The sequence below is a fragment of the Podarcis liolepis genome (genome assembly GCF_965112155.1).
Source record: "Podarcis liolepis genome assembly, chromosome: 11".
NCBI classification, from domain to species: domain Eukaryota; kingdom Metazoa; phylum Chordata; class Lepidosauria; order Squamata; family Lacertidae; genus Podarcis; species Podarcis liolepis.
Genome location: NC_139565.1, coordinates 3,122,383 through 3,132,820, shown reverse-complemented (window position 1 = coordinate 3,132,820; position 10,438 = coordinate 3,122,383). Strand labels below are relative to the sequence as shown.

The following is a 10,438-nucleotide window of genomic DNA, read 5'->3' as shown; positions in this document are numbered from 1 at the left end:
CAAGGCGCCAGCTCGCCCGGCGCAAATGGCCCCGCCAGGCGGGCCGCGTGAAGGGGCGGGGCCGCAGGAAGGAGCCAATCGCTGGAACCAGGGGGCCGGACTGCGAGCCTCGACCAATCGTCAGGCCCCCTTTCCCTCGAGGGGGCGGGGCGTGCGCCTGCTTCATGAAGGGCTCCCCTTCCTCGGGGCGCTGCTCGGCGCGTCCGGCCGCGAGGGCGAAGGTAGGGGCATCATGTGAAATGTTTGGAACATGTTGGCTGCTGCTGACAGGCTCCCTTAGTGCCACTTAGACCAGTGTCTGCACTTCCTTGCAAGTGCAAAGGCGCATCGCCTGGCTCACCTGCTTGGGTAAAAGCTGTTCAGGGCTACTAATCTCAAGGTGCTTGCTAGAAAACAAACTGTATTGCATTTGGTGGGACTAGGACTGGGCTGCCAAGATGCTCTAGAAGTGAAAACTGTAATTGTTTTGGGTAGCATGTTTTGGTCATAAAGAGCCAGTGTGGTGTAGTGGTTAGAGCGCTGGACTAGGATCTTGGAGGCCAGGGTTCGAATCCCCACTCGGCCATGAAGCTCCCTTGGGTGTGATCCTGAGCCAGTCACCGCCTCTTAGCTCAACCTACCTCACAGGGTTGTTGGGGAAATGAGGGGAAACCCATGTGCCCATGTTGAGTTCTTTGGAGAAAAAAGGTAGGATATAAATGCCAATAATAATAATAATAATAATACTGCAGTTGGGAACTATTGGCTGCAATCTTACTCTTACAGAGATTGGTGGTAATGGTTTGAGAATACTTCTGGGTCAGAGCAGAACCAAACTGTGTGCCACTGACAACTGGGTAGAATACAACTCACAGAAAAACTTCTTTCCTATGTAGCATTTCCCTTTGATGTATATTTGTCTTTGTTTTGGACCCGTGCACTGCTGACCTGAAATCTTAACTTGCGTCACTGTCTATACAACAGAGTTCAAAGCCCTTCATCTTTGGATAGCTGGCAAATGCCTTGGCAGCAGCTGTTTCCGAATGGGTGAGAGATTAAGAACAAACAATCCAGCAGCATTAATCTTTGCCCATATTTTTAGTAATAGCTCTGAACCCATCCTAACTTTCTCACCAGTGAGCCCTGAATTGACTTTAATTCATCACGTGGCCACATATACAGTATTTGCTTAGTATCATTTCTGGCTATAGCATTTCAAGCACTGTTTGTCTATGTGTGCCATATTTTACATATATTCACCTAAACATGGTGCCATTGGGCTTATTGAGCTTTTTGCATTACAGTCGTACCTTGGATCCCGAATGCCTTGTTGAGTCAAATGTGTGGGCTCCTGAACGCTGCAAACCCGCAAGTGAGTGTTCTGGTTTGCAAATGTTCTTTGGAACCCAAATGTCCGACGCAGCTTCTGATTGGCTGCAGGAGCTTCCTACAGCCAATCAGAAGCCACGCCTTGGTTTCCAAATGTTTTGGAAGTCGAATGGACTTCCGGAACAGATTCCGTTAGACTTCTGAGTTACGACTGTATACATATTTGGGCAATCTACAGTGTTGAGAATTAGAAATCCTAGGATTGCTGATGGGGAGGATCATTTAATACAGATTTTACACTGTTTACGATCAATCACAGTAGTGAAAAATATTTGTTCACAGATGCATGAACTATAATGGAATTTCTATTGCTCAGTCTGTCCAAATATTACTAGAACCTTGTAAGACAGCAGGCTTGATACTTGTGGTTCACATGTGGTGGAAATAAAATATATAGCTTTGAAGTTTAGCAGACAAATCTTGATGCAATAAGAAGTTCATTTATCATGAGTCTTGATGCTGCTATGACCTCCCAGAAATTCATGGTTAATGGGAGCAATACTACAGCAAGATATGTGGGGAAGAACAGGATTAGGGTCCAGTAGATCTCTGGCAGAGTTTTGCCATGTTAACTTCCCCCTCCTTGTTCCTGCCAGAAATATTTTATTCCACAGGCTAAAACCAGCAACCCTGCAATTAAAAAAATACAGGAGGTCAGTCTACTTGTACCCATTTCTGAATATTTGTACCCATTTCTTCGTCACTAGATTTTAGCTTGACATAAGGCACTACATTCTCAAAATAAATTGGTGGCAAAATCATCAAAGAAGCTTGTCACAGCATGCTTGGCTTTCATTGGAATGCCACACTGAGAGATTCCCTAAGGATACAGTTAATGTTGACACTTAGGTGTTCCTACTTGACAGTGTACATAATTAAGGGAAATATGGTGCCAAGTTCCATCTTTCTGTACTTCATACAACATTGCTTGGTGTTTTGATGTTCATGGGTGAGCATGTTGTGCACAGTGAGGTTTGATGTCTTTCCCTTTCCTACTACAGGTTAGTTGCCAATTTCCATAGTGTCCAATGTAAACTCAGGAGAGCCAGTTCTTCCTTTCCATTGCAAGTCATCAAATGATGTACATCCACCTCCAAACAGGAGAGAAAATTTGAAAAAAAGCTGCTAATTTGGAAGAAAGGCCTGTTGAACTTTGCTTCCTCTTTAGTAGGCATGCGTAAGATTGCACTGAGACTCAAACCCAATGGATTTTGATTTCATTATAATTTGGTTTTGATGTCAAGCAATTTTTAGCCACCTTCCTCACAACTGGCTAGAAGCTTACCTGAGACATTTAGTCCAAAATTCCATGGGCTGAACATAGTAGCTCATGGACAATGTGTGATTCGCTCCTACTACAAGGATTCTTTCTCAATTTGATTTTTAGGTTGTGAAAGAACTGTGGAAATGTTGGTCATTGGACTTGGAGGGTAAGTGAATGGGTAGTTGGTTAAAATCTAGTTTTGCTTTAGATCAAGGATGGGGAACCTGGGACACTCCTGATGATCATGGAATCATAGAATTGAAGAGTTAGAAGAGATCACAAGGGTCATCTAGTCCAGTGTTTCCCAAACTTTTTTGGGCAACGGCACACCTGTCTACTGAAAAAAAATCTCGCGGCACACCACCATTAAAGCCCCGCCCCGTGACGTCAGCGCGCAGCGTCACGCCGGGAGGGACGCACGAAAGTGAAAGTTTTTTCCCTCCCCCCTCAGTCCCTCGCTCGGAATTCAGCTCGTTTGGGGCATCGCTCCGGCTGCTCCCTCTCCCGCCGCGCAGGAGCGATGCCTCTCTCTGGCTCTCCCTCCGCACAGGCTGAGGGAGGGAGGGAGGTGCGCGTGTGACCCGTCTCTGCTGGGAGACCAAACCCAGCGAGGCAGAGTCGCGCGGAGGCGCCCAGGCAGCGCTGCCGGCTGCGAGGAGGAGCGCCAGGCAGCAGCAGGAGGCGCGGCCTCTCCTCGCCGCCGCCGCCCCGCCTCTCGCCGCCCGACTCGCCCGCCTCCCTCCAGGCATCTCGCGGCACACCAGCCGATGTCTCACGGCACACTCGTGTGCCGCGGAACACCGGTTGGGAAACACTGATCTAGTCCAACTCCCTGCAGTGCAGGAATCTTTTTGTCCAACGTGGGACTCGAACCCACAATCCTCAGATTAGAGTAACAGTCTCATGCTCTGCTAACTAAGCTATGATGCTTGAGTACAACTCCCACCACCCCTGGCCATTGGCCATGCTGGCTGGGGCAGATAGAATCTAGCCTCACACATTTGGAGGGTCCCATTACAGTGGTGCCCCGCAAGACGAATGCCTCGCAAGACGAAAAACTCGCTAGACGAAAGGGTTTTTCGTTTTGCGTTGCTTCGCTAGACGAATTTCCTTATGGGCTTGCTTCGCAAGACGAAAACGTCTTGCACTTTTTTTAAAAAGCCGCTTGAAGAGGCGCAGTTGCGACGGACCGTGCTTTGCAAGACGAAAAACATCGCAAGACGAAAAGACTCACGGAACGAATTCTTTTCGTCTTGCGAGGCACCACTGTATTGCCTTAGGTGTTTAGATCTACTCAGCAGCTGAGTGGAGTAATTTGCTTTTTGTGTGCTATTACTGCTTTGTGATCACTTTTCAGGACGGTGGGAAAAACATAGTTCTATTACTGCAGGCATGTCCAAAGTCCATTTCGGGGGCCTAATAGTTTACTTCCTGGGGTAAAATCCTAACCTCAACAACTTCAATCCTAAAAAAAGCTCAACAATTTCAATCCTAAAAATATGTTAATTTTGGTTGTCCCTTTGGTCAACCCTCATGGCCCTTCACTTCATCAAATCTGGCCCTCTGAAAAAAGTTTGGCTACCACTGTGTTACAGTTTTGCTGGTGCTAACCTTGATGGGGGGGGGGAGGGAAGACTTGCTGCCTGGCACTTCTTGTTCCTGTCTCTTCTGTGTGGGGTGTACAATAGCTAAAATGGGCCTATGACACTCATGCAGTTGAAAATACTTGAATGTTTGCAAAAGGTAGAGTAACTGAGGTGGGTGGGAGGGAGGTAACTGATTCTTTTTTCTAGTTTCAAAAGACTTTTGAGTTCTGGGGAAATGACTCCTTGCAAATAGGAATTTTTGAGGGAAGATACTATGATTCCCTGCAACAACTGAGTAGCCATTGTGCATTTATCATGCAAAAGGTAACAAAAAAAGTTGTCTGAGATGATGATAAATGTGCCTTTGGCCATTATAGCATATGCTATCTGAAACCATTAAAATAACTAGGTAAATGCATTTGCCAAGTTACAATGTAGATACTATAGTAAACAAATCTATGTGTACTGGATTATCAAAATGATGTTATTATGTACTGTATAGTCTGCTACTTTGTAATCTGCTACAGTTCTGCCATTCTTTTCTTCCAATCTCCAATTCAGTATAACAAATGGAGGGAAAACAACTCTGGCAAAAAGGCTTAAGAAACAGCTTCCAAACTGTACTATACTCTCTCAAGATGACTATTTTAAGGTAAACAATTAAAGGGACTTTATGAGTTAGAGTAGAACATCTCCAGGTTAGAAGCAGAATACAGTGTGCTTCCAAATGTTCAAGGGAAAGAATGTTATGGGATGAGCTATGGGATGATTCTTGTGTATTCTGAACAGCTTCCTGTATTTTGAACTTGCCATCTTGTATTTGTATTGTTATCACTTCTGTTTTTGATCTTTATCATCCTGGTCCATGCTGATTTTAGTTGGATTTAAATAATACTCTACTTTTTAATAACAGGAATGTGCATGCATGCACATTCTCAAAACTTATAGGATTTGGAGTTACAGTGGTACCTCAGGTTAAGTACTTAATTCGTTCCGGAGGTCCGTACTTAACCTGAAACTGTTCTTAACCAGAAGCACCACTTTAGCTAATGGGGCCTCTTGCTGCCCCCACGCCGCCGGAGCCCGATTTCTGTTCTCATCCTGAAGCAAAGTTCTTAACCCGAGGTACTATTTCTGGGTTAGTGGAGTCTGTAACCTGAAGCGTATGTAACCTGAAGCGTATGTAACCTGAGGTACCACTGTACTTAGTATAGTATTATAAGGAAGTTTACTGTTTGTTCTGACTTGAAATGTCTTGCTGTTTTCATTTAAAATTCTGAACAGTTCTGGGTGCTGCTACCTCTCACATTATTTGCCTTCCTATGCAGTGGCCCAATTTCAATTGTGTTGTTGCCATCTACCCCTAAAATTGCTGACTCCAGTACAGCTATGTATGATAGGAAGTCTAAATTCCCTTTCCCCCTTCAAATTGCCTCAACAATGCTAACGATATTGTTGTTGGTTTTTCTAGCCAGAATCTGAAGTGGCTGTAGATGACCATGGATTTTTGCAGTATGATGGTTAGTAGACTCAATACTTTTTTAAAGTCTGAGTTTTGAAAGCATCAATGTAAGCAAAATTGTAGTATTCAAAGAACCACTCCATTTCCAGCGAACATTTGTCTCTACAAATATTTTTGTATTTTTATTTTTGACTAGATATTTCTTCTTAAAATAGCAAAAGTGGCATGCTTGATGCCTTCAACACACACACACACACACACACACACACACACACACGAGAATGGGAACAGGATAAGCAGGAAAGAGTTCCAGTGGTTGAACAACTATGCAGCAAAGTGTTAAATGAAGCAATTCAAAAAATTGATTACTATATATGAAGCAAGCTGCTATGCAGAAGGCAAAAATACCATTTATGCAGCCCAGATGTTGATTCCAGTGGACCGACTTTTTTTTTAAGCTTGTAGTCATATCTGTCAATGTTTCCCTTTTTTAAAGGGAAATTCCCTTATTCCGAATAGGATTCCCTGCAAGAAAAGGGAAAAGTTGACAGCTATGCTTGTAGTATGTCAATAAATGGACAGCAGCGAGGAGTCCTTGCTGACAGTAATAGATGGAAGGTTTTAAGTTAGTGAATTCTAATAAATAGGAAGTGCATCGCAGCATCTTGGGAAAATCCTGGGATTCTGCAAGAGTGTGACATCTGAATGAACGGGCTTTCACTTTCAAAATCAAGCAATTTGGTACTAGCAGGAAAATTCTATGTAACAAGAGACAGCAAAAGGGGATAGGAAGAGTAGATGCGTAAGGTATCTTTTTGATGTATCAGTTTTGGGTGAAAATATGTTGTTGCCGTCTCTTAGTGCCTCCTAATTCAACTGCAAAGGCTTGATTGCCTAACTGGATTCTTAGCTCCATTTGACGTTTGGGGATTTCTTCAAGTAGCAGTTTTGCGGAACTAGTCACAAATACATGCAAAGCATCTCCACAAATCAGTAATAGTGAACTCAGCTAAAACCGAGCAGGCATCTGGCTCAATAACAGTTTAAACTGCACAACTATTTCCATATGATCAGTGCTATCTGGGCAAGATAATAAGTGAACTTTGGAGTTAGTCAGATAATGTATTTTCTTGTTCGGGCATTGCAGGAAACTTTTCCCCCTTTGTATTTCAAGTTAAGTTTAAACCAAACAGTGACATCTAGTGCATAAAAAAGTTCAAACTGAAGCTTGTTGGCTAACTTCCTCCACCCAGCTATTGCAGAATTAATTGTAACCGGACATCCTGTGTGTTCGTGTGTGGACCATGTTCCTAGCAGCTAATCTTTCTTGCTGAAAAGAGGCGCTGATATTCCACTCCAAATTCCACTCATTATACAAATTCTTACAAGTACAGTCCACCTATACCAAACCAAAAACATTGTGTTCTCTTGGTATTGAATGGAAGCTATTTATCTGCCCTCGTTCCCTCCTCTGTTCTTTGTTCAATCACTTCATTTCCCACTCTTTGAATCTTCCTTTCAAAACAACTATGCCTGTTTTGAGAAAACTTCACAGATTTAGGAACTGGCACAATCATTTGATCTCTTTGCTGTTCCTCTATACTCCAAGCACTTCTCATTGGCACAGCCCTGGTTTCTCTCTCCAACTATTACCATTCTTGATTAACAACCATAAAATGCTCAAATTTTAGTTTATGCGACCACTACCAATACTAACTCCCAATGATAATGAAAACAGCTACATTGCAATAGAATGTTTTTCCATTCTTTTCATTATATACCTCTAGCATTTTATTTTGCAGACTGTAATTGTTGCCTTTAATTTAAAGATAACATTGTCTCTTCTAGTACTTGATGCCCTGCATATGGAAAAAATGGTGGCAGACATACGCTCTTGGATGACAAACCTGCAAGACTCTGCATTGACAAGGCCACTGCATGATAATCAAAAGGGCGTAAAAGACACTCATGTCTTAATTGTTGAGGGCTTCCTTCTGTACAACTACAAGTAAGCAAGCTTAGCATGTTAAAGTAAAAATAATGCATACTGAATAAGCACATCTTACTTGCTTCTTTATTATTGCAGGCCTCTCAGTGATATATGGAATAAAAAGTATTTCATAACAATTCCTTATGAAGAATGCAAGAAGAGAAGAAGGTACTGTGTTCTGAAAATCCTTGCCCAATATTATACTGTACTCTTTGTTCATAGCTGCATGTTCCCACACCTACATACTGCAATCTAATAAGGGAACTGCAAAGCAGATAACCAGCTCCATTCCCAGTTTGTTTTTTAAAAATAAACTTTTTCAGTTTTAGAATTACACAATTTGGAACAATGCACTGTAATTTTGAACAATAAAAAATAATGATGATGATGCCTTGCAAAATTCTGGAACTATCTCCAGGGAAATCACAGGTTCCAACACCACAAGTTCTTGTAAATCAGAGCCTCAAAATCTGGCAAAGAGACAGGTAAAGGCAGGTTCTCTCTGCCCAGTCTGTGCTTTCATGCCACTAGCAAAGTCATTTGGAAACAAGCATGGACTCAGTGCAACAAACTTGGCAACTTAAATGCTTTTAACTTTGTACTGACTTGTGGTCTAAGAGAATGCTATGGGTTTTTTTTTTTTTTAAAAGGAGTGCAACATGGTGTATACACTTCTCCCCCTATGAGGTATGCATTTGGGTGTTTAAAGCCCTCTAATTGTTATCTATATCATTTGAACAATTTTGATCTCAGTGTATTTTTAGCTATAAGGAAACCATTAGTGCTGGTGTGCTAGCAAGTGGTGCCTTACTTGACACCAGAGGCCTTCGTTTCAAGCAGGCAAACTTTCTGTTTCTATATATTATGTATGTTGTTACAAATAAAGCTAACATTGTTGCAGTACATAAACTGAATAAAGAGCGTGCTGCTCTTCTACGCTGTACTGTACTAGGCACTGCAATAAGTGAGTTTTGTTTTGCTTCGTAATGATTAGGTCTTTTCTCCAGGTTATAAATGCATGCCTTAATAATCTAGACTTTGGGTTTTCATTGAAAAAGCCCAACACAGTACGCTTACTCCAGCAAGGCTTCTTTGAATTCAGTGGGGCTTAGTCCAAAATAGATCTATACAGAAGTGTAGCCTTGCGTTTCAATTTTTAAAACCATAGGTACATTGAGTCATAAGTCATAAAAGAAAGCAGTAGCGCTCATTTAAAATAATCATTTTTTAGATTAGGCTGTAAGCCCAGTTTAATAGCACATTCTACCTCACAATGTACAATAATGTTTCTAAAAAATCAACTTGCAATTAAAGCTTTTGGAGGATGCTTCGTGTCCCTGAATACATTAGGAAAATAGGAATCTGCCTTGTACTGACTGAGTCAGACCATTGGTCTAGCTAGCTGACGGACAGCCGCTCTCCAGGGTTTCAGGTGGGGGAAATTCTCAGCTCTACTTGGAGGTGTCAGGGAATAAACCCAAGAACTTTTACATTCAAAGCATATGCTACACCACTGCGATACATCAGGACATGTATTAGTCTACCAGGACACAGGCTTGCTAAGGCTTTACTAAAGGTCTGAGGTCCTGTCCAGTACACCTGAGGAGGCGGCGGCTGTCACAAAATCAAAATCTGTGCTAGTAAAGGGGGTTAGAGGAATTTGCACCAAGTCTTCGGTATTGGACACTTTGAGATTAAGTGTTTTCCTGAGTTTGAAGAAAGTACTGAAGAAACATTTTATTAAGAAGTTACCATGTTAATTAAAGATATAAATATTCTGTCAGCAGTAGATCAGTCCACTAGAGGCTTTTGATATTTTTTTATATAAATTCTTGTTAAGCAAGATGTTTGAGTAAAGCTTCTGTTCTTATATAGCACACGAATTTATAACCCACCAGACCCACCTGGATACTTCGATGGACACGTATGGCCAATGTATCTGAAACATAAGAGAGAAATGGAAGAAAACGAAACTGGCATCGGTATGGCAAACACATTTAGATATAATATATACAGTGGTACCTCTGGATGTGAACGGGATCTGCTCTGGAGCCCCATTTGCATCCTGAGCAGAATGCAACCAACGTCTGCGTGGGTCACGATTCGCCGCTTCTGCGCATGCCGTCATTTTGAGCATATGCGCATGCGGCGAAACCCGGAAGTAATGCGTTCCGTTACTTCTGGGTCGCCGCGAAGCACAACCCGGAAACGCTCAACCTGAAGCAACTTCTGTATTACTGTACATGTAGCTCATTCAAGTAGAGAATGCTTGCAAAAGTAGTGATATTACCTAGTTCAGGTTCAAAGGACTGGCTTTGTTGGTAGGGGTGAATTTTGAACTTTCAAATTTCAGCAGTGCCCTGTGCAAGGCCAAAATTTGGTGCCTCCCCACCTCATGCATTCTGTTTTGCTCAATTCACGACAGGCTCCCCTACCCCTTACTCATGATCAACGTGTGTGCCTATGTATAAGCATGACACCGGGAAATAAATAAATGGATAGATTCAAACCAGGAAATGGCATGAGAGAGCTGGAGGGTCCTCATGAGGAGACCCTCCCCAGAGCCTGAAGAGGACCTCAGTGAGGGTGGAGGAAGCCCCAAAGAGACTGAAGGTGCAGTGGGACTTTGTTTAGGCTGCTCAGCCTCCCCACCTAGACACTTACATGTGTAGTAGCTGCATTTCTGCACAGACTTCAGCCGGCCCCAGAGCTTCTAGTTGAAGAGAGTTGTATGGAGAAGGTGAGAGTTGGAAAGCAGGAAAAAACAG

General features: G+C 42.7%; 1 protein-coding gene across 1 annotated transcript in view; it reads left to right on the top strand.

Moving 5' to 3' along the window:
- The first annotated feature begins 10 nt into the window (after window positions 1-10).
- CARNMT1 (carnosine N-methyltransferase 1) overlaps window positions 11-10,438 on the top strand; it is a 28,934-nt gene continuing 18,506 nt past the window's right edge. Inside the window, exons 1-7 of the mRNA XM_083464335.1 lie at window positions 11-221; window positions 2,756-2,798; window positions 4,780-4,870; window positions 5,690-5,738; window positions 7,529-7,688; window positions 7,767-7,838; window positions 9,546-9,652. Of these exons, the coding sequence (XP_083320461.1) occupies window positions 26-221; window positions 2,756-2,798; window positions 4,780-4,870; window positions 5,690-5,738; window positions 7,529-7,688; window positions 7,767-7,838; window positions 9,546-9,652 (718 nt within the window). The 5' untranslated portion in view covers window positions 11-25. The remainder of the gene's footprint in view (window positions 222-2,755; window positions 2,799-4,779; window positions 4,871-5,689; window positions 5,739-7,528; window positions 7,689-7,766; window positions 7,839-9,545; window positions 9,653-10,438) is intronic.